The sequence below is a fragment of the Ischnura elegans genome, chromosome 12 (assembly GCF_921293095.1).
Source record: "Ischnura elegans chromosome 12, ioIscEleg1.1, whole genome shotgun sequence".
NCBI lineage: Eukaryota > Metazoa > Arthropoda > Insecta > Odonata > Coenagrionidae > Ischnura > Ischnura elegans.
In genome coordinates this window covers 64293496-64320810 of record NC_060257.1, presented here as the reverse complement: position 1 = coordinate 64320810, position 27315 = coordinate 64293496, and the positions used below count along the sequence as shown (strand labels likewise).

General features: G+C 38.3%; 3 protein-coding genes across 4 annotated transcripts in view; 1 reads left to right on the top strand and 2 right to left on the bottom strand.

The window, feature by feature from the left end:
• Nucleotides 1–27315, bottom strand: part of LOC124168911 (lachesin-like) — a 1190944-nt gene that overhangs the window by 980036 nt on the left and 183593 nt on the right. The gene's annotated exons all lie outside the window — the stretch shown is intronic.
• LOC124168913 (myb/SANT-like DNA-binding domain-containing protein 3) lies at nt 4822–8181 on the top strand. Its single transcript, XM_046547302.1, has 4 exons — nt 4822–5240; nt 5856–6138; nt 6498–6826; nt 8021–8181. The coding sequence occupies exons 1-4, from the start codon at nt 5061–5063 to the stop codon at nt 8039–8041; spliced, it is 813 nt and encodes a 270-aa protein (XP_046403258.1). The 5' UTR covers nt 4822–5060; the 3' UTR covers nt 8042–8181.
• Nucleotides 9190–12050, bottom strand: LOC124168916 (putative nuclease HARBI1). 2 transcript variants are annotated; one of them, XM_046547304.1, is made up of 6 exons: nt 11382–12050; nt 11242–11298; nt 10919–11138; nt 10542–10750; nt 10150–10441; nt 9190–9785 (listed from the first exon to the last, which is right to left on the bottom strand). In XM_046547304.1, exons 4-6 carry the CDS (start codon nt 10730–10732, stop codon nt 9753–9755), a joined length of 516 nt encoding a protein of 171 aa, XP_046403260.1. In that variant the 5' UTR covers nt 10733–10750; nt 10919–11138; nt 11242–11298; nt 11382–12050; the 3' UTR covers nt 9190–9752. The 2 variants fall into 2 exon arrangements, with proteins under 2 accessions (XP_046403260.1, XP_046403261.1); XM_046547305.1 differs by having other exon boundaries at nt 11242–12050.

Sequence of the window (27315 nt, the reverse complement as noted above, 5' to 3'; positions counted from 1 at the left end):
TGGATAAATAGGTGGTGAAAAAGATAAATACGTCGGAATATGGATAAATTAAAAAATTTGATTACAGAAAAACATCTTTTTTCAAAGAGTACTAGAAGAAAGTACAGTAAGAGTAATTAGGTAATATATTTTTGGAGAAATACTAAAACATTTGGGTAGCGTATCTTTATTTTCTTAAATAAATAAGTTTTTATGGATTTCCATCTGATATAAGGATTAATTTTGTAGTACGGAAAATTCCACAATTTATTTAGAGTCATGATTTTCTCACAACGGGAAACGATATGCATTTTTCCCTGTGGATACAATTAAATAAAGCAGGTCCATCACGATACATTGATAGTATTGAATTTTACACTTTAAAACTGCATTTTCTACGAAAAATACTACTACTACTATATGAAATTAATTAAATATCTCTCAGCGTTGATCATTTTTTAAATTAAAATTGTATGAGTAGATGGCAAGATGGAGCCATTCCTAGAAAAAAAAAGGCAGGCACTCAAGGAAAAGGCAAAAGAAAATTGATATAGTAGATATCTGTTCTCAATTAATGTGAATCTTTTTAAGGCAGGTAGCTCACCACCAAGTATACATAGATGGAAGGATGTGGATGCCACAGAACAAAGGAAAATTGCGAAAAAATCAAAGACATTGAAATCGGTAGTCTCAGGGTTGAAAAACACGTTAATCTATAAGATGGGTATAAACTCTGATAATTCATTTGAAGGGAACCAAACTACCATTTCATTCATGGTAATAAAGTGAGCTTCGTAATGAAGTCACAATAAAAACTTAATCTTTACCCTAAATATCATCAAACTATTTTTTTCTAATCATGATTATCATTCTGTGCCTACATAATTAAAGCCAAAATATGCATATTATTTTTTTCACTTCCACACCACTGAAAGCAGTATTATATGGCCTTTAAGGGGGGTTTCATAGCATTTAACAATTAAAGGTATGCGAACATCTATGCCATGGATAAGCTATACAAAACAGTAGAATTCTCGGTGGGTTGAAATATAAGAAAAATAGTTTTTCCATAGCTAAGGGAAGGAAACAACCGCCTCGATCAGCAGCAATAAGGCATATTAAGGAACCTACTATGATTGGGTTTCCTAAACAACGAAAATATTTTTGCGGCTGACAATGTCACACTTGCTCTCCACCATAAGATATAATTGATGAATGAGCATCCTATTAATTAAAAAGAAATAAAGTTCAATATTAGAGGCAGTTTGACGAGAGCTATCAGCCATTTTTGCCTAAATATCTCAATTTTCATATAAAAATTATAATTTTCGAGCAAATGGTGCTTTCTATTTCATCATCATCATTAATCAACAATTCTAAGATTGATTTGACGCAGCTCTCCATTCCTCTCTCCTATCCGCTAACCTTTTCATCGCGACGTGTTTCTTCTCTTTTACATTCTTTATAACCTGTCCTTTGTAACTCATTCGAGGCCGTCTTTTGCCCTCCTTACCTTCCACCTGTCCTTCAACGATTGTTTTCATCAGGCCATTATGCCTTATTATGTGGCCAACTTAAGTTGTCCCACCTTCTGCTTAAGGTTTTTAGAAGTCTTTTCTCCCGCCGATCTCTTCCTACGACTGGGAGTACTTTTAAGGATTCTTTATCTTTACCATAATAGAAGAATTCAAGAGTGTGCACCATGCAACTGTAAAAATATTTTTATATTTAAAGAATTCTCAATGATTTTTCTAGTTCATTATTGAACATACATAGAAACCCTTCCTTTGAAATTCGATAACTTCGCTCCAGCAAATACTATGGAAATAATGGTATTTTCTGCACGTGAACTACACATGCATTTACCGAAAATACCAACGCGCAAGGCGAGATTCTAGTAGCAGGTGAATTTTTCTGTACGACTCCTTCAGAATCGCACAAAGAAAAAAAACAGCCGATTTTGAGGTGGAAAGGAATCTATGAATACGAACGAAATAGCTTGGGCTATACTTGAAGTAAGAAATTCACTCCCTCAGTAGTACAACAGTCCTACACGAAGCTTACAATCGGATGTCCAACAATACATAGATTTTAAACCTAAATACTGTCACTTATCTTTCGAGTAGCATGAAAAAATTGACGAACAAAAATATCACTTATGAATGGAAAGAAGCACCGGTTTGAAGAAAACTAAATACTGTAGTGTTTACCCGGATATACCCTCACAATCGATATCCCCTGTAATTTACCCTCACAGTATCCAACTTTGCAATCAACTTTTATTTTGATTCACTGTTCCCTTCAAGTTCTAGGACCGGGATACCTTGGACAATAACTATCAGCCACATTTGCCTAAATATCACAATTTTCAGGAATAAGATTCAATTTACGAAAGACTCGCGCTTTCTATTTCCTTATCTGTTCAATTTCTATAACTATGGCTACTTTTAAGAATTCATCACCTTACCTTGAAGAAGCATTTTGAGGATATAAAGTCAATAACAAGTTTATAGCGTAGAAGTCGTAAGGATGTTGATGACTCTAATTACAAGATAATAGATTGGGTTTTCAAACCCAAATACGTTCACCGTAGCTTCAGTGGTGAAGCCAGAGGTGGTCCGGAGGGTCCGGACCCCCCCCCCCCCCCCCCCACGAAGTTTGAAAACAATTATTTTCCATCATAAAAGAAAAAGGCATTGTATAGATTGTTTAAATTTTCCTTCGTCCAAAAATATGCTTTCCCAGAATACTTTCTATCAAGGTCTTTCGTAGATATTGAACAACATCAGCTTCTGACCTCGTTACCACACGGTCTTGTTGTTTATCTACGGGTCATTCCGAAAAAAAATTGATGTATCACCGAAATATTTCACTGGATTTCTAGAGACTACTATAGGAACAACGTGCCTAAATACGATCCCGAATACTTTGCGTAACTCGATCAATGATCGCGGTGTGTAGTTTAATACCCGTCAAGTCACATTTACTCCAAAATAATTTGCTATACGTGAGGAAAATAACAGAAACTTTAATGGAATATTTCCGCGATTTTTGAGTTGTAAACAAAAATGTATCATAACAATCGCAAGCAGAAATTTTGCTGGGTGGAAATGGATTAGGCCACATAGGAAACAAAAGGTGTAGATAATTTGGTAATTTATTGATGAATTTTTCGCGGGATTCCCACCAGTTTAGCTGTTCTATTGGAGCCGACGCACAGTGGGCTAGAATCGAAAAAAGCTGGCAAAAATCTCAAAAACTTTTTTTTTAGCAAGGAAGTTGAAACTTCGCATACATAATCTCCAATAAAATTTAAAAAATTTTATGTTGGTTAGTTTCATATAGCCAACTGTAAAAGCATCCACTTTGTGGAAGTAACATTGATATTCCATTTTTACTGCATTTCAATTAATGCTTATTTATTATTTTTGTTATAAAGTCTTTGTGTTCTTTTGATTCACTCGAAAAAACAATGCAAAATTCGGGGTTGCAAGTTGGTGCAAGACATTTTTTAGATTCACAATGTAAAAGCTTCATAGAACGACGTGGTATCAGTCACCTGATGGAAGTCCGCGGATGTATCTACTTTTTCTCCGCGTTTATGTAAAAAATTGGCTGAAAACAGGCTCCACCATTTTGTCAATAATATATGGTTAATGATGAAACAATGCCTTTAAAAACCCTCCTAATGGAAGAGAAAGAAGTGTTAATTAAGCTGGTATAACAGCTTTGTCATTTAAACTATTCATGAAACCACTGCACGAGGATAAAGTTGGCGAATTTTTCAGAAAAAAACGAGGGTGGTCGTTTTTCACTAAATTTGTTCAACTTTGACCTGAAATATATTGTTAACGTGAAGGCTCATGAAAAAAAAATCTGAAAAATTATGCACGATTTATTTGAGAATATGTATGCGTAGTTTCAACTTCCTAGCTCAGAAAAAAACTTTTTTGAGGTCGGTTCATTTAGAACAGCTAACCCGGTGGGACTCCCGCGAAACATTCATCCACATCGTTTGCCAGGAAAGCACCAAGTCTTATAATTTGGTAATTTGTAATAACATTTCTGTTCATGACTCAGAAATCGCGGAAATATTCCCTTAATTTTTTTGTTATTTTCCTCAAGAATAGTAAATTGATTTGGAGTTGATAAGCCTTGACGGATACTAACTACACACCACGATCATTGATCGAGTAACACGAAGTATTCGGGAATACCAACGCGCGAAGCGTGATTCTGGTAGCAGGTGAATTTTTCTGCACGGCACCTTTAGCCTCCCACTATCAAAAAAAAGCAGTCAATTTCGCGGTGAGGTTGAATCCGCGAACCGAATAGCTTTGGCTATACTTCTGGCATGAAAACCACCGCCTCTCTCACTAGCACGGACGTAAATTCTTCCTTCCACTCTCGAGTTCTCTTCCATGAGGAGAGATCATCATAAAAAGTAATTTCGGCCGTTTTTCCGCTCGCTTCCTCCGCCGGGATATTTCAATTCTCCCCAACCGAACTCGCCAATAGAATGTGATTTGGTTCAACCCGATGTCCTCTTTAAGCCACGTCACTGAAATCTCCATTTCAACCCCTCCCCCACCTACTCCACATCCTATTCGGCACGTCCCATTGGCTCCGAAGTGTTCGCCTCCACCAATGGAACGCCGAGTGAACGCTATCCTGAATACGATTCGAGTAAAAGTATGGCCCCTAAAATCATTCATCCCTTCTTCATGGTCCCTATGAAAGTGGAAGAATTCAACATTTTTAGCAATGTGGGTGGCCCTACTTCAATTTGAAGTGGTATATTTTTTCAAACCGGCCAATAATAATAATAGGACACTTAGGGCCGTATTTTTAAACGAATCTCTTTCTCTTACTCTTCGCCGGAGTGGGGAGAGTTAGAGATGTATCTCCACCTACTATTCGCAGTCAAGAACGTTCCTACAACGAAAGCAATCTCTTCCTCTTCGAAGTAGTGAGTGTTGAGCTGCTCGCTGAAATTCTCATATCTACGTCACGCGTCCTTGACGTTTCGTGTGACGTTTGCTGCCCACAGTTCATTGCGCGAAACAGAAACAGACAGAAATATGGAGGACCGACGTATGGTTCGGCTCACAAGGGAAGAGACGAAGTTGTTGGTTGACATCATAGTTAAGCATCAGGAGGTTTTGGAGAGCAAGAAGACGGATGCATTATCAAATGCGAAGAAGGCGAAAGCCTGGTTGGATGTGCAGGAAGAATTTAATTCTAATGAATTTGTGCGGAAGGTAAGTAACTTTGGAAGTATGATGGTTATGAATGTATTGTGCGATTGTAGGAAAGGTTCTGCATAACTCGTATAACTCTGTTCAGAAGAAGGACTTTTTTGAACGCTACTTAAGTTCCTGGATCATTCATTGGCTTCGGGGTTTAGAATCGGTTGATAAAACTTTGAAGTTTGTTTTCCATTCTTTGCTGGAATCCTTAAGTGCATTTTGGTAGTAGATTGCAAAAAACCTTTGTGATTAAGTCGCTGTCAGAGATTTTACTTGTAACGTATTTCCCTTCATTAGCAATGCAAGATGAAATATGATTCACGCCATGCAATACAAATAAATGTTACTTTCCAACGCCGAGACCAAAAGCTTCACAATAATAATTCCATGTTATGGAATGCTATTGGAATTATTGTTGTGAGCTTTTGGTATCGGCGTGGTAGCGGTAATGATTACAACTACTCCACAATGGTGGCGGAGTAGTTGTAATTGTTAAAGTAAGTAATTTTTTAATAAACGTAGCATCATAAATTGTGGCTGTATTGATGGATATTGATTTTTAGTTTGTCCAGTAATTTATTTTGTGTCGTAAACCTCAATGTTAGCGATAATTTCTCGCCATTATAGCGCACCGCCAAGCAATTGAGGAAGAGTTGGGATAACCTGAAGATGAGAAAGAGGAAAGAGCTGGCTGATGAAAGGCAGGAGAGGATGAGGACTGGTGGCGGACCTATGCCGTCCACTAGCAGGGAAGATTTGCCACCAGAGATGGAAATTGCCATGTCGTCCATCTCCTACTCACCGCCGAATGCTGGAGACTGCGATGCATTGCCGGTCCCCAGCGTTTCCACGGTGGGTAGGGTTGGGACCTCGGAGTGTTTGCTTCCTCCCAACGTTTCTGAGATATCAGGCAAGTTGATTGAAAATAAGGATTATGTACCTATCATTAATGAAGGGAATTCCATAGTGTCACACTGAGATTAACAACAATCAAAAAAGTATCACATATAACATCTGCCAGCCAAAAATTAGTAGTGGTGTACAGTATCATGATTTTCCATGAAAGAATAACACTTCTTTAAAGAGAAATTTTACTGTATCGTACTAGCCTTTGAGTATTATGTTCTTATTTTCCTGCGACTTATGGAAGTTGTTATTGGATATCAAATATAATCAAGTTTAAGTTGAGTTTCTTGATACCATTTCCAGGAATGTTAAGTATCTCATGTTTTTCATTAATCAATGGTGTATTTTATGATGTTTCCTCAGATTGTGACGAAAGACCGGTAGAGGAAGCATACACTCCGAGGATTCAAGGTGCAGGGACCTCTTCCAGTTCGAAAAGGGCACGATTTACCAGGGAAGCGGCCATTGAGAAGGAGATGGAAGCTAGGCTGGAGCACATGGCATCTTATAATGAAAAGGAGGATGCCATCCAGCGGATCCGGAAGAGAGAAGCAGAGATTGCATGCGCAATCAAGGAACAGGAGCTAGCCAACGCCAAGGCTGCTGGAAAGACCATCCAGATGGAGGAGGAATTCAAGAGGCGTATCTTAAGTATACAGCTTCAGACGGAGGAGGCGAAGCGGAAGCGTGTGGTACTTGTTATGATATATTACTATGCTGAAGATGAAACAAGTTTAGTAACAGCCAAATACATGAGTAGAATCTTAAATGTGAACGTGAGGCAATAATCATTCCTATTGTGAGTTCATAATGCATCAGTGTTCATTCCAAAATTTTTAATACACCTCTTGATGAATAACATTTCTGCAAATAGCTAACTTACAATAAGCATAGCATTCCTTTTAATTTCTAGGACATTCCATTGTTCTTTATCTTGTTGTTTGATGATGTGCTTGGAATAGTGATAAATGAAACATCTACAGCATGAAATAATATCTCTACCAGTGGCAGACTGCTTTTGGAGGGAATACCTCCAGTTCTTCATGAACACATTTCTGTTTCCACTCATTCCATTTGCCCGTTATTGAAGTTTTTTATTATCCCCCATTAAAAGATTAAATTCATTAAGGTATGAAGTACTTCCTTTAATTTGGTTTTATTTAAAATTTCACTGAAGTGTGTATTGACAGGAATTGACAATGAAGCTTAAGGTACTTTCTCATTGGTTCTTGAATAATGCATGTCATGGTCACACATCTTTTTTATTTTCTGATTTCTCTATTTTCTCTTAATAGCTTTTAATTATAGGACTGGCATGTCTTTATTTTTCAATAACTTTAAAATACTGGAAAATAAAAAAGTTATTTCTTACTGGATTCATTACTTGGTTACTCATTATCCCTAATATGTGCGTTCTTTCACCTAGGTAAAGGTGTTGCCAGCGTCTTTCTTGTTAAAATTCTCCATTATCTTGTTATCTGTAAAGTTATTTGCTTATGATTCTAATCCAATGGGTATTCAGGAAAGTACATTCATTAAAATCAGCCAATTTTAGGGATAATGAAAACAAAATATATGTATGTTAAGTTTGATGCATGTTTCAGTTTTCTGCAGAATTGGCATATTAGTTGTGGGAACTCAAACTTTCAAATGCATAGCCAACTTTTCATTGTATGAAGTCTTGCAGTTATGAAACCCAGCATGATAACATTTAATCCATGCAATGCTCCCTTAAATGAATGATTGTAAATAAAAGCATGTGAATGACCATTGTATTTGCATATTGATATGAAGTTGTAATGCATGATTTGAGGGGCCAAATTACATCTGTATTGTTGTGTGGAGTTTGTATGCATCATATGCTTATATGCCAACTTCTTTGTAAGCTTTCAGATACACCTCTATGAATTCCTCCTCTATCTTGGCGTTGGTGTGCTTCCTGTTCCTGCTTCTCTCTCCCGGACTGCTGGATGCGTCTGTGTCATTTAAGATGCCATTACTCCCGCCTGCTTCCATGCCTTCTCATGGACCATTTCCCCTGGTGATGGTGCCCTTTTTGTAACTGGAAAGAGATCCTCTGCACCTGCATGACTATTTTCCATCCTGCTTGACTCCTGCCTTTCATTAGCCATATCCCAACTCTTCCTCATGTAATTCTGCACATCCAACCAGCAATTTTGCCTTCTTTGCATTTGATTTTGCATCGTCTTCTTGCTCTCAGAAATATGTTTTGTCTGTCAACCAACAACTTCGTCCTTCCTTTGTAATTATTTTGTATTTATTTATTTATTTTTAAATTTTAAATAAAGTTTAATTCAATTGAACATGGATAATGTTATTTAGCTGCATTTCCCATTCCTTTAATTACTCTTTCTTTCAATCTGTTCAGGTAATTCGGTGACGTAGGTAAAAGCAATACGCAATGTAATAATTATATTTAATTTTATGCATTCCTTTCTCACCATGAGTGGTCACCATTAAAGGTGTAGTTTTGTGGTTTAATACAAAGCAGTTTTTGGATCACTTTAACATGTTGCTGAAGGTAACACAAACTATTCATTGGAAAAACTTTCGTTTAGCAAATTGAGTGAGTAATATTTATGTTGACATGTCAGTCATTAATGCATCATGGTTAACCATAGTGACTCTAGCATATAGTTGCTTTCATGTGAACGATCTCTCTTAATACCTCCCATGAATGAAAATAATTTAATGCTAATGAAATACTATGCTTACTCGTTCATATTCATCGTTCATGATTATTTTTCCATGACATTGTATTTCCTCACAAATATGAAATGGACAAATTGAAAGGGCATAACATGGTCCGATGGTCCATGGATGTGCCTGCTAGATAAATTTTAGTATGTATAATACATAAAACATTAAATTAATTTCCACGCAGATAGAGGCCTGAAATTAGGGTTATAGCCATGAGAAGTAATTATAGCTCTTTTCATATGCTTCATTTTGCTATCCATATTCATGCATTGCAAGGAACATGCAAAACTTGTGGGAGCCTAGAGCAAAAAGGGAAATGAAGGAACTACATACATGGTTTTAAATCAGAATAACATAATTTATTTATTAAGATCCATTGCAATTGAACAATTCACTATGAAAGTACGTGATGGCAGACACGTGCATTTATGTTGGAAGAATACACAAAAGGGATTGGCAGAATCCCATTAATTCAGAAGTAGAATTCCTCAGCAACCGCGGTTTGCCTCATCCGGATATTTTCAAACCATAATTTGCCTCGAGATGAAGTTGCCAATTTCAGCATAAGATACTGCGCAATGCAAGCAGTCCTGGAGTTGTGGATTGCACTGCAACCATGCTCCCTACTCGGCGAATTGTACAGAGATGTTTTACCCAATAATAGAAATAATGGATATGTTTACAAATGACAAGTTGAAGCTCATGATGCAAAATTTTCCAAAAAAGATGGCATGCATAGACCAATGAGACAAATGATATCCTTGGAGTCAGTAAGTATCCTCTATACCTTAGGTCTGCTTCCTGGGACAAGGTGCCATGCCACATGAAGTTATTTACTTCACACAAGATTTTTGGGGTCGTGAAGTTCTTCTCATTGTGTTTATGCAGAATCAAATCCTATGCCACGTTCTGAGGTTCAAGAACATTGACCTATTTAAAAGAAAAATGACATTGTATGATTTCGTTAGAACATGCATAGGTACCTTACAATTTCAGGGCTACATATAATGAGTAATCTAAGTCAATAGTACATTGTTGTTAGATCTGAAGATTAACATGGTGAATTCTCAATGGAGTACACTGAATATAATCTTAAATCAAATCGAATCATATTTTATCAGTGAGCTTTCAAAATAAATGAAATTATGGAAGTTAAAATTGAAATCTTTCCAGCCATTGTCATACATGTCTCAATTTCTGCATATCATTTCCTTCTTTGATATCACATAAAGTAAGCCAAATGGAGTTGAAATGGTAATTTTCATATCATATTAATTTTCCCAAAAATAATTACCTCTTCACCAAAATGCCTCTCTATGAATGCCGCCCGGATGGCATTTGGGCGACCGTGAACAGGTTGGAGTCTTTGTACAGGGACTTCCAACCTGGGCATAGCTGGCATACGATCAGGCATAGGATCATGATTCTGCATAGCCACATTGCGAAGAACTGCACAAGCCAAAATGACCTTCTGTGCAGTAAATAACTTCACGCGGAGCTTCATACTGATGCATGGAAATCTACGTTTCCACACCCAAAATGTACGCTCCACTGTGCACCTTGTCCTAATGTGGGAGATGTTGTACCTGAAAGGTTAGTTTTCATAAATCACCATACTTAAGGCATTGAGGTGCTATAACTTTTGTCAAAATTACAACGTGAATCACAAATTCTCTCCTTATTTACCTCCTCTCAGAAGCAGACTCTGGTCTTAAAACTGGTGTGAAAAGATATGGCAATAGAGGATACCCACTATCTCCGAGAAGGATGCCCTTCACCTCATTGGTCTCAAATTTCAGCTTAAGGCGACTATTGTGGAAAATTCTAGCATCATGAGCTGAACCTTGCCATCTGCAAACTATATCCATTATTTCCATATTTGGACCGGCAACGACCTAAGTTAAAATGAAATTATAAGATTCCACTTTAGCACTTGTTGACATAAAAACAATGAAATTGCATTCTAAATAGTAGTGCAGAAGAAACTTGAATAAATAGTAGTGTAACATCGAGAAATCTAACAACTTGGTGCAACATGATGACGATAAATAAAATATACATACCTGCACATTTAGGGAAAACCACCCCTTCCGGTTTCTGTACAACTCGCCAAACTCCCCCCCCCGGACTCACAATCGGAACATGGGTGCAGTCGATACAACCCACCACTCCAGGAAATTGAGCTTTTTCGTAAAAAGATCTCTTGCATCGAGCAGTATCTTCATCTGTACTTGGCAACTTCATGTACCGAGGTAATACTGCCACCAGGTCATTACTGATGCTCTGTAATGATTACCAAATATTTGTCATGAAACACCTTATAACTCTCCCCCTACAAATGGAAAGTTTACGCTCATACAAGTACCAAACTAAGGAGAAAGCATACCTTAATAATTTTGGACACCGTCCCCTGAGTAACCCCGGCCAGATCGCCGCAAACTAACTGCAAAAGGGATTTGAATATGTATTACATGATCAACGCGACAAAAACACATTTATAAATATTAAGTAAAAGATACCACATACCTGGAATGACCCGGTGGCGTAAAACCTCAAGGCAATTAGCAGCTTCAAAATATCCGGAATCGGCAAACCACGGTTGCTTAAACGCTCACTCCTCACGTAAGGTAATAAGACGTCTGATACCGTTCTCTTTGAGAAGCGATACCTCTGGAGGAATTCCGCTTCTGAATAAAACTCAATGGGATTCTGCCTATCCCTTAGGTGCATTCTTCCAACATAAATATACGGCTCTTCCATCACGTACCTTGCAAATGCTGCGTCCATGTTGATGCAATGTTTGTTTACTTCATTGCTATTACGGACTTCACTTTTTCGTTCTTTTTATACGTTTCCTTATAACAGGCATATATGATGAAATAAATAAACATCAACCGGTTAAAGAAGCGACATTTTAACTACATTATGATCGCATATTGCCACATGTGTCTAAAAAAAAATGCCAAAATCCGGAGGTGATCAACGCATTCCGCCATGTTAGGCATTGAAACCGTTCCTACAATTTAGTAGCATGGTCTGAGCCATGCTCAAATTAGTAGGGAGACAATCGGTATGCTTGTAGATAGAGTTGGTCCTACAAACGAAGAGGTACGTTTAAAAAACGCTTAGAGGTTGACTTCCCCCTAGTAACGCGTCATACGGGAAGAGTCGTTCCTCTAGGAACGTCTTAAAATACGGCCCTTAGAGGTTTCCCGGCCATAAAATTTTATTTTAATTTCAAAGATTTCGTTCGCCAGCTATGAACACAAACCTAATAGTTTGATATATTGTTAATGTAATAAAGCCTATGAAAGTGGAATAATTCATCTTTTTTTCTTAAATTTAAGTAGCCCCCACTTCATGTTGAGAGCGCCATTCCAGTCAATAATAATAACAGGACACCTAGAGGTTTCTCGGACATAAAATGATATTTTAATTTCAAAGATGTCGTTCCCCATCTATGAATGCGAACCGAATAGCTTGGTCTACACTTGATGTAAGAAAGTAACCGCCTCCAACAGTTAAGTCCTCCACGTTGCTTACATTAGGATCTCCCAAATAAATATAGGTTTATAAGCACTGTCACTCTCGTCTGATCATTACTTTAGCGCTACGAAACGGCTGTTTTTCGCACATATTCTTTATTAAAGAAAATAAGCGCGGAATAGCAAATGCCTCTACCCTATGGAGGCGCCCAATGGCGCATTTATTATTTTATAAAAGTAATGTTTACTTATTAAAACATTAACACGTTAACCACCATGCTATTTAAATGTTTAGGAACTACTTATCTAGGTAGAGGTGTTGAGATTGAAAATATGTGAAAATTAGGGCGAATTGCCTTTGTTTAAGCATGTTTAAAAATTCAATCTTCAAAACATAACTTTACCCAGTCAGACATTGAAATACTTCCATTCATTATTAGTTACGAGCAACAAATGTAAACGTTTCATCCTTTGGTATGCTTTAAAATTGTTTAAGTGGAATCTTCGTCGTCCGTTCGGAACGCTAAGAAAAAAACTACGAGAATTCTTCACATCCGAATGAAGTGCTTAAACCTGTTACGGTAGGTTTACATAGATAATTTAACCAGCTATTTTGGCTATCGTCCCTCCTATAATAGCCGTCTCTCTTCGTTTCACAATAAAGCCTAGTCCCTTTCATTCTATCCATGTATACTACTCTCCTTCTCCCCATACTCCGCCTATCAAGCACTCTTCCCAGAAGCACATTTTATACATTCCTGCTCGAAATTTGCTCCATCCAAGCACTCTATCCTCTCCGTATATCTCTCCGTATATGTTTAAAAGAATATTCCGAACAGTAAATTGCCTTATAGGAGTTTATACGTTAATAGTAATATCACGAATGGTCGGAAAACTCTCATGGCAATCACCGGCTAAAAAGAAGTAACTACGGCAGTGATTCTCATATTAATTAGTGCATTAGCAGGAAAAACGTAGCCATCTCAAAATATTAGTTGGAGACAGTGGCGAATCTATGGAGGGTGTAGCCTACCCTTGGGCATCCAATTTACACTGGATAGAATGGTTATTTTTTCCAACCCCCACTACTGCTGGAGTTTTATCCCCCTCTTGTCCCTATCCTAGATTCACCACTGGTCGGAGACTATCTTAGTCCAAAAATAGTCAAACTAACACGGTTGCGGAACTCTGACCGCGCTAAATACTCGGAAAAAAAGCGTCTCCAGATATTCAAACCTTCTTGCCCTTAGTTCTAACAAGAGACACCCAAGTGTCACTACCAGATCTCATTCAATCTCCACAGTGAATTGAAAGACGAAAATCTAAGATACTGTTTTTGCTCAAGCGCCCAATGAGCCTTATTTTCCGATGTATTATCGATTGTGTGTTTCCGTAAACGCCTCTATCTATGTAGCTCGCGGTGGATCCTTGATGGCATACTGTTTTGCACCGTGAAGCCAAATGTACCAAACTCCATACTTCAAACCATGGGTTAGTAACTAGTATGCAGCATTAATAATAGCATCTAGCATGCAGTTACTGTAGTTGCAATACCCTTATTCCATATTCTTATTTTGTATTTCATCTGAGATGGTCGTGTCGGTGACCCCAAAACGGAGATATCGTCCATAGGGTACCTATATTACGTAAAATTCATTGTGTAAATAATAATTGTATATATATAAAATGGAATAAAAAGCCATTATTATTTTTTTAATCGTCCGCGGCTTGCATCCTTTCCCGTGTAAATTAACGAGCAAATATTCCACTGAGGAAAAGCCATTTGCTTTTCCTGGGATTCGAACCTGAATCTCAAGTCAACTTTCTTAAGAGAGATGTCGTGGAACATAACTAATGATAACGATAAACGAAGACATCCTATGTCCACAATTTATTAACCAAGTACTACACATGTTTCGATTGTTATACAGTCATCCTCGGATACTATTTAAACTAAATACGATATCTTCGTTTCTCATTATCTGAATCTCCTACAATCGCACCTAATGTCATTCGAATTCCGATCAAGGCATACGATACATCCTCTAAAATGAAATGTTTGCACCTCAATATACACCTGCGGGTGCTTCCTTAAGGGTATGTCCTTGGCTATTCCGCCATTTATCTCCTTGAATAATGCAATCAATGTCACTTTTACCGCCGATCACACGGCAGATTTGAACCCTGGACCCTCTGGTCAGTACTACCACGCTCTAATTGGTGCAAATCTCCCCATCCAACCTTTGCAATTGAATCACTGTCATCCAATGGCTCAAACCGAGCAATTACTTGGAAAGCCAAGGGTAGAGCTCACCCCAGATTAGGTCAGAGGCATGTGAAGCTCACACAATCAATGTAGACTCTACATGTACATTGTAGAGTGTTTTATTTGTACTTATTGACATTATTTTTTCGATATTATATCGAATACTAAGACCCGCATTGAGCGTATTGAAGCAAATATTTCTTAAAATGTATTTTTTTCAACTCCATATCTGAGCCACCGCGCACTTTGAGGATTTCCATTAGGTGTTGCCCGAAGTCTTCATCCGGAATACGAACCCGGGGACTTCCGAACAACAGTCCAACGCTCTACCCACTGGGAAACCTTTCTCCTCTGAAATTAACTTTCCTCGTTATATCCAAACAATACATTCCAGAGATAAAGTGTGAGATGAGCTCTACGGTGGGATTCGTTTCCATACATTCGGAGGACCAAGGGTGCGTGTAAGATGGAAAAGCGAGGAAAAATCAAGATTGGGACGCTGTTAGCGTCAGGCGGAAATGAGAGAAATAAGCAGTTTACCGAATCCTCTCGGGCGAGGGGGAAAATTGACGCAGATGGCAGAAGTAACGGTCAATGCAGCAAAAGATATGGTATCCAATTTCCTTCCCATCCCCATGCGAGCAATATATTCTACATTTTTACAATCATTTGTAAGCATTCACGCACGTTTTAAAAGTACTTTGCAGAGTCCAGTTTCTAAAGTTGACGTAATGGAATGGTTCGCCGATTTTAAAAAGCATTTTAGCGAATAAAAACACTCAATCTCACACTCACTAGGTGGAAACGCCAAACTTTTCGAGCATATATTCAAAAATAAATATAACTAATAACTTCAGGCTTTACTTTGTGAAACCTCTCCATATTGGAAGTAAGGAAATAAAACTTTGTAAGGTTCACTGTTATATAATTATGGGCACGACCCGGGTTTCGTAACTTGGTTAACAGTGAACCTTACAAAGTTTTATTTCCTTACTTCAAAAATAAATTTAAAAAACGACCAAAAATTTGAGAAAATACAGACATTTTAAAAACTTAATAACATTAAAGATAGGACTAATGCGCCATGACCTTGCTACTAATGTATTTTGACTTCAATTACTGGATTTAAAACCTTATAATTCAAAAATAAGGATTTTTACGCACTTGGGTTTAATATTTTATATTTCATTAATATCACGGCACATCATCATCATCATCACTGGTCAACAATCCTAGGATTGGTTTGACGCAGCTCTCCACTCAGTTCTCCTATCAGCTAATCTTTTCACACCTACGTATTTCTTCTCTTTCACATCTCTCTTTACTTGTTCCATACGGCACAACGGAGTTATATAAGAGAAAATACCTACGTCGCTATGAAAAGATAAGCAGATAGGAGAGCGGAATTGAGAATTGCGTCAAACCAATCTTAGGATTTTTTACTAATGATGACTTGTGAAATGCTCATCGTCACACTAACATACTCGCATGTAGCTAAATTTCACTATTGACTCCATAAATATAATCCTTGATCAGTTTATCCCTGTACTTATTAGTTCTCTGCTGTTCTCCAATGATGAATTTAAGGTCTAGTGCCTTTCGGGTGAATTAAATTAATGGCAATTTCTGCCCAAGCTTGGCATGAATAAAAAAAACATGTAAATTCTACGAAATTTACCTTTCGTTGATAATTTATTCATCATCATAAGTAAACCATCCTAAGATTGGTTTGACGCAGCTCTCCAATCCTCTCTCCTATGTGCTTACAATTTCATTGTGGCCTATTTCTTCTCTTTTACATCCTTTATAACATGTCCTATGTAACTCATTCGGGTACGTCTCTTGCCCTTCTTCCCCTCCACCTATCGTTCAATGATCGTTCTCACTAGGCCATCATATGCCATAAAGTGGCCAACTAAGTTGTCCCCTCTTCTGCTTAGGGTTTTTTTTGCACGAATTCTCTTTTCCCCCGCTCTTCTTAGCACTTCCTCGTTACTTAAACGATCGTGCTGACAACGTCCAACCCTCGCTTCCATACAGAAACATGCTCCATATGTAGCATCTGATGAATTTTTTCCTTACTTCTATGCTATTTTTTCAAGCTGTAAGAAGAATCTTCTTTTTGTATAAATCCCTCTTCGCCTGCGCTATTTAAAAGACTATTTTTTTCTTGCTTCGCCCATCTCTGGCAATTTATAATTAAAATTTATTAGTAATACTGGGAAAATTATTCGTGATAATGACTGAAGATGATGAGCCGTTCCGTCTACTAACGTCCGCTTCAAGAAACTAAGCACTTATGGACCTACTTAGTGGTGTAGGCGTATCCTTTCGCGCACCAAAATCCCTAGTCATGGGGCCAGGATCGAGCAGAGAGAGAGGTATAAGCCAAAATTCCTCCAGTAGCGCCCCGGATACCCGTAAACCCTAAGGATTTCACCGCAGGTGGTGGGATCCAAAACGTCTCAATCCATCCGCAAACCACTCAACGCTAAGCCACTGTCTGCTCTCGCCGCCCGTCGTCCGAGAGCAAAGAACCATCTCCCCTGGGACAGCGTGGCTGCGGCCCTGGCCCCTGACCTCGCGAGTACTTTCCACATCGGAAATTGAAAGCACGAGAACAGCAGAGAATAGAGAGGAAGGAGAACCTACGGGATTCTTCCATTCCACTCGCATTACACTTCAGTAGCGTTTACATGCCGGGATAAAGTCCTATCCTACTACACCGAGGAACACGGGTTCGAGTCCCACCTAGTATGTTTATACGAAGTCAGGGCATGGATGTTGTATACATAATTATTTTTTGCAGAGGTCGTCCAACTATAACCAGGTTTATGCTGTGGATGGTATTAACATAAAGGCAAAAGACGAGAAAAAATAGTACCTAGGAGTTACGATAACCTCGAACCTCTCGTGGGGAACGCATGCAAGGAATATTTGCGGTATTGCCCTGAAGAAATTAGGATTCATCAAGCGTATTGTGGGAAAATTTTCGGTTGAGAAAGTAAAATAAAGGTGCTATTTCGCACTCGTTCGACCGCACCTTGAATATTAAGCGAGCGTATGGGATCCGGTGCTGAAAGACTTAATGCGTGAACTGTATAAAATAAAAAGGAAGGTTGCGCGGTTCGTCACAAACTGCTACGGGCGTACAGACAGCGTTACCCAGATGTTAAACGAATTAGGCTGGAGATTCAGAGGCTGAACGCGAGGCATAGATTGCTTGAACAATTGAGAATGCATATCTTTAAGAGATACACGGAGAAAACAATGTTAGACTCCCACAATATTTCCAGACCCGATAGAAGCGATAAATTAAGAGAGATGTTTTGCCGAACGGATAGATATGGGAATTCGTTTTCCCCCCGAACCATAAAGGACTTAAATAAATGCCTGTCGTAATTTCGTTAGAGCATTTCCTTTTTATACGTAAATGCTGGTGTCCGAACACCCCCTGCCACACTCCTTTTAGGTGGTTTTCGGGGTAGTATGTATATGTACATTAGATGATACGGGTTTTCCTCTAAAGTCTTATGTGATCAGAATGGCAGTATGTAGCCATATGCCTACGGTGGGTTCAATGGGTTGAATGGAGAGCTGCGTTAAACCAATATAATGATTGTGAAGTAAGATCTCGTCGTTTTCCGGCGAATGTTGCCTCGTAGTTGAGCTCGGGCAATCCACCGGGTGAACTGCCCGAGTTACACCAAAAGATAATACTAGGATTGCTGACCAATGATGATGAAAGAGTAGGTAGATGAGGATTACCATGTTTTTCACTCTAAGTTTTTCACCCCATTGGTGATGTTCAAAATGGGCAAAAGCAAGAAAGCCCTTGCACTACCATTTGACTAGGCTGCGCAAAGGAGTGAGGTTTGGGTCGGTGGAGAGGGATTTTCGGCATGGAACACTCACACACAAGGGAGGCATTTTAATTAAGACCCATCGTCCCTGGTCGTGCATTGATTTTTCCACGCGGGCCATTTTCCACGCAGGAGGATCAACGGATGATGCAGCAACACGGCAGCGGTGGGCCCAAAAGGATTCTTGGAAGGGCGGGGAGGGTTGGGGGATATGTAGGGGGGGGGCTTATGAAGCGGTAAAAGATGAAAAGGGTTAAAAATGGAAAGGGGTGGGGTTGAAAGGCATTTAGGATATGGGAGGGGAGATTGGAAAGTGGTGCGTCGGGAGTAGAGTCACAGGCCGAGTTTTAACGTAGTTATAGAGCACCTCGGTAAAAGTAACAAGAATTTGATGAAACTTTGGTCACATACTCTTTGAAAGACCCACTTTCAATGATCCGAAAAAAAAATTATTCCCTTGAGCCGTTTTCGAGATACTTGGCGGTAAAATTAGGATAATTTAACATGGTCTCTTACGAAGTGACGTCATGGCAAAATTAGCAGTGCTTGAACGCACTTTCCTTAATCCATTAAGGTCCATAATGATTGCATCCATTAGGTCGCATAATAAAATACGTATTTAGGCTAATATTATTGCGTAGATTCTAAAAAAAATTATATTAGGACAATTTATATTGGCATCTTATGAAGTGACTTCATGGCACAATTACCAGTGCCGGAACGCATTTTCTTCATCCTTTACGGTCCATAAACATTGCAGCCATTAGATCGCACAACAAAATACGTTTTATATATATTTACATGATAAAATAAGTAAGAAATTTGCGAAAAACTGCCTGAAATTGGCAAGGCGGCTGGGAATCAGTGGAACCAACATCGCAAAACGAAAACGGCAACACCGACTTCGCCTAAATTACGCAAATATATTTAGTTTCCCACCTTATACATACGTCTTACATAAATTTTTTTTATAAATAAATATATTTCTTTATGATTTACCACTTATGTTGTGAATATTTAGTGAAAAGTGTTGTCAAAATTTCAATGTGCTAAGGTTCGAAGCAGTGTTGAAACTAGTCAAGTTGACTACTGTAAATACGTTTTAAAAATCATTTTTGACGTCTCCGCTGCACAGTAATGCTAAATTTCTCTCACAGTTCATTCCTAATTATGTTTCCTTTTGTTTAATTCTTTTTGTAACTCTTTTGCGTATATGGTAGGTAGCCCGAGCACATCATTTGGCTTCAGTCGATGCCGATCTAACTACTTTAAGCCCTATTTACAAGTAGGACAAATAGGAACAGGCTATTTAGTAGCCGCTGGTAAATATCGCCATCAGCCATCGGACCTGCAGGGATCACATAATAAGTTAATAGCCGCAAGTAAAGTTGCTGTTGATGACTTAAAGACGTTGTGTGTGTGCGTGCAACATATCACCTATTGATGTGAGTCCTGATGTTTTGAGACGTGTGTTAAATGCTGGTGATAGAGAGTTGTTTGAACAGATGCTAAAACGGAAGAAAATGCTGTGGTGGGTGATTTTAAATACGAAATTGGGTGACAGATATCAAGCATATATTATATAAAAAAGAAATTACATCATTATTGGGAGGTGAACTTAAAATCACATTAAGGATCAAAATTCACACCGTTTATTTTTATTCAAAATTCACATCTATATTATTACCATAGGCCGGGTAAGAATAGAAATAAACCGTAAATAAACTTTATAGGCACTGAAAGAGAGATCTCGGAGCCCCAAAGTGAATGACAGCGTTTATAGAAGGTGTTTGTGATATTCCTATTTAAATTAACAGGAAAATAATCGTAGGACTTCACCAAATATATTTCATTATCCGCTGCGCCACGACGGTTTACTGTTACGCCATATCAAAGTGATAAATGATTTCTAATAGGCGCTAAATTATTTGCTAGAGGGATTGAATTGGTGTTGTGGCTAGAGTGTTGGCTTCCCACCTCGTCGGCTCGGGTTCAAATCCCGGCGGTGGCAGAGAATTTTCAGAGACTGCCCGATACCTGCATGAATGTCGTGTGTAGGACATTTCAAGCGCAAGACTCCGTCCGTCGGATGGGACGTTAAGCCGTGGTCCCTTTGGTGCCTTTAGTTAAGAGCAGGCAAATGCCGACGCCGGGTTTCTCTCCACCCTTCCTTACCTACCCTTTCCTCATGGTGCAAATGACCTCAGTTGTCGATCGCCTCCTCCAAATACCATACCATACCAGTTTTTGCTGTACGCTCCAAAGCTAATAAGCTTATTCTTCGGTAAGTGCCCAATTCAATTTTGGACAAACTAATTTAAAAACCAGCCTTAAGTAACTGTTTCCGAGGAAAAATATTTTAGTTCAAAATATGGACATAATGGCTGAACAACTAGCAGAGTGCTCGCGAGCCGCAGTTACGGTCACCATGTCCAGCGGCCCTCATTTTCCTACGTCTTGTTCTCGAATTTCCTAGCCAGAGCCGGGTGAGCAATTTCCTGTAAGCAATACTGGAAGGCAGACTATGAATTAATCACAAAAATCCACAGCCCGGCAGACGGCATGGGAAAATCAGGCAATGGAGTGGGAAAGAGAGGAAGTAAGTGATTTTTGCAGAATAGAGAGAGACCATATTAATAACCAAAAGAAAGGTTTTTCGTCCTAAAACGGGAAAGGGTTGCGAGAATAATTAAAGGGGAGGAAAAAAAACCAAAGATGAAACTGGAGAGGGGATGAGATGGACCAGAACGTTTGCCCACGGTGAAAATTTTAGTCGGGAGAAAAGAAAAGGGAGTTGTGAATGATAGGGACCGGACGGATTGAAAATATAAAAAAATAATAATGCGCTCGAAGCTTAATAAGAGGTGGGAGGGATAAACGAAAACTTTAAATATTCAAATAACAATTACCAAGTTGGCGTGGGATTGGATTATATGGGGGTCGGCGGCCGGAAGGCTGAGTAGTCGGAATCTGGCACGTCGAAAAACGAGAAAGGACAGATCGGAAGGGGTGGGTGCAGAGAAAGGAATGGTGTTGTAGCGTCGGACTATTTTTGGTTCCCGTCCAAGTCTTAAATGTCAGAGCCTTTTCATTGCATACACGAATTGCAACGAGAAAAAAATACTCCTGGACCGGGAATCGAACCACGGACCTTTGGATCGACTGGTCGAAAACCTCTCAATATGCTCCTCATTAATACCTGGAAAAAATGTGACGGCAAGGAGTTAATTCTGTGTAATTTTCAATGAACACCATGAGACGGAACTGTGGCTAGTGTAGCGGTAATTCACATGGGCGTACACAGCGAGGGGCAGGGGGGGGGCAGCTAGAAGCAAAGATCGCAAGAGCCATTAAGAAAAGTTTGTACTGAATTGAAACGAAAGTATTCAACAAATTTTCTTTAAATCCACGAAAAATGATATGTTTTAGTATAAGATGTGTAACTAAAATAAAACTATTTTTTCAAGGAAGTAATCTCGTAAACTAATGTCAAAACTTGGCTTCCCTCCCCCCTAGACCATGGCTTGCCCCCCCTAGTTATGATCCTGGGTACGCCCTTAGTAATTCATGCATATTTCACCGATGTGGACGCAGCTTTGAAATATTACACCTTTTCATTGCATTTACAATTTACAGTGACAGTTACAATCTAAGTTTCGGCTTCAACATCTTGCCATTAATGTCATAGACTTTCCTTGTATTCACAATTTACAGATACTAAAAACTTGATAGCAACTTGGGTGGAGCGCTTAGGTCATTTAAAAGACTCATAATGAAAGTACTTGTCTTTTTCCACTCTTATTCATTTACACCAACTTCGGTTTCGGCTTTGAAATAATCCCATTAATTTATGAGCCTTTTCATTGTATTCACAATTTACAATGACTGAAATCTTGATTGTAACTTGGGTGGAGCGCTTTGCTCATAAAAAAGACTCCTAAACATAATAAAAGCACTTGTCTATTTCAACACTTCTTTATTTCTACCGGCCCAGGCTTTGGAAAATAAAGCCATTTTCAAGATTGAAAAGATGAGCTTTGGAAAAGCAAGGCTTTAAAATGGCATAATGTATCCATATCCCTTCCTTAACTGTACCTAGAAAACTTACACGAACGACTGTGTGGGTATTTCAGCTATTCCATTTATAATTCATAAATTATGTTATATTTAAGTCTTTCCTGAAATTCAACACCATGGCTCTTTTTTAATGATAACATATCTTTTTCTTATTTTATGAATACATTGCGGGCTATATTAATTTTTTTGCATTGACTTTACGCGAAATAACAGGAATCTTTCGTATTTTGCTCTTTTAACTTTACATTGTCTAACATGCTATGAAAAAACAAGCACAGAAGGTGCCATCATGTAGAATATTGACGGTATTGAAGTTATAATATAATAATGTATTGCATTAAACTTTTATCCCTGCACCCATATATCAAACAAGTTATTTTTTAAGATCTGATGCTTTCCCGGCGAATATATTTGAAAAAGGCTATTTGGGCTTCCAGCCGGGTGGTCTCTCTCTGTTCTGCCGACGATCCGGACCACGAGTCGGCAGAATGGAGAGTAACCACCCGACTGGAAGCCCGAATAGCCTTTTCCGAAGTTGTTTTTTCTTCCCGCCATCAGCGGTGCGGGGTAACCCAGGTACCCGACCAATAAAAATTGAGATTTAAAAAACAATTTTAATGTAAAAAAAGTTATTCGTCGACCAAATAACGACAAATTGGTTGAGCTCAAATACAAAAATATCAAAGGGAAAAAATAAAAATAAAAAACATACAAAATTAACATTATTTGGGGTAACTGAGTTACCCCGCACAGTCATCGAAGGGATATTGGAATATAAACTACTAATGTTAATTTCCACTCTTTAATATAAAACTCAACCATTGATTATGGTTTAAATGATGTTTAAGTGTCGGACTCTTTTGGTTCCTGTGCAAGTCTTAAATGTCCGAGCATTTTCATTACATAAATGAATAAGGAAAAAATCCCCTGAACCGGGAATCGAACCGCGGACCTTTGCTTTCCGGACCACTGCGCAGACTACTTGCCTTTACCCTTTAAATGCCTTTCGTAATAATGATAATATTAACCGAATCTATTTTCACCGAGTTTTCAAACGAGTGAGTTGTTCCATAGTTGCCGACGTTTCTATAATCGGTTTCCCTTTCTCGGGTTTTTCGTGCATCTTCGCGACGTCCAAATTTTCCTCGTCCAAAACTTAAGGTCAGTCGTTGACAACTACTTCTCCAAGAATTACACGGATGAAAATCACACAATGATAATGCGTTGACCAGGGGCTTATGAATTTTCTCCACCTGTTACTTCTAATGGGCAAAGAATTTAAAATGTAATAATGGTTATCAATTTAGATTAATTACCTTTATAATTTCAAATTTACGTATGAAGTCAAAGATAAAATGAAAAATTGGCTTATGTATGATAATGGCTATGATTTTATATACTTTTTATTTTGAGGAGTGTGGTTATATCCCATAATTATAAGTTTTGTGTGGCTTCCATAATTCTACATTGAACTGTTTTCATTTTGGTTTTTACAAACTTCACTCAGATTTTGTAACCTGCTGTTAAATATTATAATCAATATACTCGGAACCTAGGAATCTCACGTGATCGAGGAAGATAATAAGTTTTATGGATAGAATGAAAGGGATTAGTCGTTAATGTAAATTAAGAGGGATGCAACCAGTAGGATGGCGGACGAAGCGAGTCTTTCGCAAAACGTTCCATGTTAACCTGCTGTTTGAATACCTTAAATAATAACAATTTAAGTAATGTATTGGATGCATATTTATCGATATTTCAACAACGTGAATTGTTCCATAATAGTCGACGTTTGGAGTATACATTTCCCTCTCGACCGGATTTTTGTCTATTTTCGCGACGTATTGCTCGCTTTAAAATTAAAACTGTCAAACTGATTGTCAGACTAGGTCTTCATATGAAATCCTTATAAACATATGAATATGCATGGTCGAAATACTAAAATACTACATTAGATAAAATAGTGGCTTAAAATGTTTATTTTTTAGATAAAGGAAATATCTCTAACATATTCGTCAATCAGTGGCGTAGCGAGGGGAGAGGGGAGGGGGGTTCCGGGCCCCCACACGAAATAATTTTTTCTTTCCTTCGTAAAAGAAAACAAAGCATTGAACAATCATGAATATACAAAAGATTTCGTTGACAAATGAAGTTTTTTCGATGGTGAAAAGTGTTAAAATTAGTTTAAAACCCTAAACTTAGTGCCCTGTTTTTTCGAAATTTTGCCCCCCCCCCTTAACAAAAGTCCTGGCTACCCCACAATAGTCAATGCACACTCAAAAACGTCCAAGTCAAAAGCCAATTATGGAAAATGAAAGAATAAAACTTTGATATTCGTTAGCGTCTAGTTAGGTTCACTAGGCGAAGTTGTATTTCAGACTTTTGATCAATATGGAAAATAAAAGAAAAAAATATAAATGGTCAATAGTATATGTAAAAAGGCACCACCCGGGTTTCATGACATAGTTACATCTTCAAGTGCAACAAATTTTATTCTTTTATTTTCCCTGGTGGAAAGGTCTCACACAGTTTAGCCTAAAATTATCAGTTATATCAATAGCTTAAGGTTGAAAAGAGTAATACTTAATACACGATATGGTTTAGCTAGAGTATTGCGTCCCTTTAAGCCTCACTGCTACCGCAATCTAATACCGCTACCATCATCCCAATAAAAGTCAAAGAGCAATCCGTTTCGCATGCATGCACCTCGCACAGCATTGAACGTTTGCTTGACAGCCAATAGTAATAACGAGAAGAAGTAATAATTGTAAATTTTCCTTAAACCCACCAGGATAAGCGGTAGGTGCGAGATTTACAAAATTGCGGAATTTTAAGGTAAATTTTTCAAAATAATGACATTTACGGCTTTCTGACGGATTTTTTATTAATCCTTACTCTATTCTATTAGTAATATTAATCCAAATAAGTAAAATGGTTTAAAATGGTTTTAACTGAAAAATTTTTCTGAGCTCTGGGGGGGTTTTATCCCCCAAACCCCCACTCGCTGCGCCACTGGATAGGAGAACTGAGTGGAGAGCTGCGTCAAACCAATCCTAGGATTGCTAACCAGTGATGATGATGATGATATAATATATGGAATAATAATAATAACTTGTAATCATCTCAATGAAGGCATAAACTCTACTCCATTGGAGGGTTATTACTTGTAGGTACAACTATTCAAAGTCAGCACAATCTACAAAGGTATGCAAGCTCGTATACCTTACTTGCCGATAGCGGTGTCGGAGATTCGAGACGCACATGCTGGTTGTGTGTAGCTGGATGAAACCAAAGGACCGTTACGCAGAGCAATTTCAACACTGTAATTTCGACGACGGCCAGGACTCTCATACATTTTTAATGGCGAAATAAATACCTTCTCCCTTCGCGAGCAATAAAATGCGAAAAGTCCGTCAGTTTTTCAGAGCTCCGCGAAATCATGCATTTGCTTTTCCGGCCGGAGGCGTGAAAATACTCTAAAACCGACTTCCGCTCGGACACAAATTTCGAGGAGAGAATGAGGAAAAAACAGATGAATGAACAAACAGCGTTCCTAAAATAATCCGTCTGGGATAGATGTCTCCGTAATTTTGAATAAAAAAAATCATCCGCAGCCAAGCGAAATTTGGGAGGAATCTTGTATAAACAAACTGGTGTTTCATTCCACAGACGGCTTGAAACAAATACACGCCTTTGACAAGGATGCAGTTGTTTCACTAAAAGTCATATCACACCGAGGTATCTAACATACCTATACTCTAGACATCAAACGCGTCTAATTTTGAGAGAATTTTGTCGTCTTCCACCGACTGGAAGAAGTTATTGGTAACTAGATGCCCATAGATTACACTTATGATGAAACTCGCTTCTATTCGTTGGGGGGCGCATGGTACTCCCATAGAGGCAGTTGACAGCACTGCCATAGATGGAAAATGTAGTGTTTCGACAATATTTTCCTAGGGTTTCAGAAGATTCAGGTTAGAGGTGGTCAATTCTACGACTTTTTGTCGTATCTTGTCTCGGTCATCACAAATTCCCCAAAAAGTAGAAACATGTAGTTTGCAACACTCTATTGGTAAAAATATTTTTTTTTTTTAATTGAGCCGATAATTTTTCTGGAGTATCAGGCGATTTAAGAGGGAGTTAATTCGATGAATTTTTGTCCCATCTCGTCATATTCTCCCTAATGCCCCAAAAATTAGGGACAGAGGCAGTTGGTGGCACTGTAACAGAAAAAATGTGAAAAATTAGAGATCCGAAATTTTTTTCAAGAGATTAAGACGATTTTAAAGGAGGCCTGTTAAATGAATTTTTGTCGTATCTCCTATAGTTCAACCCGAACCTTTGTATGAGTGAGTCAGTGGTCGGAAGTAGTTTTTATAGCGTGTAGATCTTGCGCAGAGATATCAACTTATAAGGTTATCAGGTAAGAAGGCATTTCTCTCACAAAATCAATTTTACTGACCAGGCTGAATGTGAATAGCCTAAATCGAGAATCATCTTGCCCCTAGTTCACCAACTTCGTGGTGATCTCTTGAATGGTGGTCACTCCGTTCTAACAGCTATTTCTCCTTATGACCAAATGCTAGCATCGTTAGTTTTTTTGTCTTATAAGATATTATCTCTCATCAAAGACATATTAATAAAGGTATTAAAATACCAGTATGTCCTGAGGTTGGAAAAATCGTGTTTCAAGAAATGTGGGCTTCATCCCAAAGATATTTTTATATAAAGGTTTACTGACCAGGCTGACCATATATAAAGGTTTT

Bases quoted from the DNA above. Each gene is read 5' to 3' on its own strand.
- LOC124168913 (XM_046547302.1), top strand. From the start codon at position 5,061: ATGGAGGACCGACGTATGGTTCGGCTCACAAGGGAAGAGACGAAGTTG. The intron at 5,241-5,855 runs GTAAGTAACTTT...TCGCCATTATAG, and splicing joins CTAATGAATTTGTGCGGAAG to CGCACCGCCAAGCAATTGAG. The intron at 6,827-8,020 runs GTACTTGTTATG...CTTCTTTGTAAG, and splicing joins AGGCGAAGCGGAAGCGTGTG to CTTTCAGATACACCTCTATG.
- LOC124168916 (XM_046547305.1), bottom strand. From the start codon at position 10,732: ATGGAAATAATGGATATAGTTTGCAGATGGCAAGGTTCAGCTCATGAT. The intron at 10,442-10,541 runs GTAAATAAGGAG...CTAACCTTTCAG, and splicing joins GAGTCTGCTTCTGAGAGGAG to GTACAACATCTCCCACATTA. The intron at 9,786-10,149 runs GTAATTATTTTT...TCTTTTAAATAG, and splicing joins AGAGGCATTTTGGTGAAGAG to GTCAATGTTCTTGAACCTCA.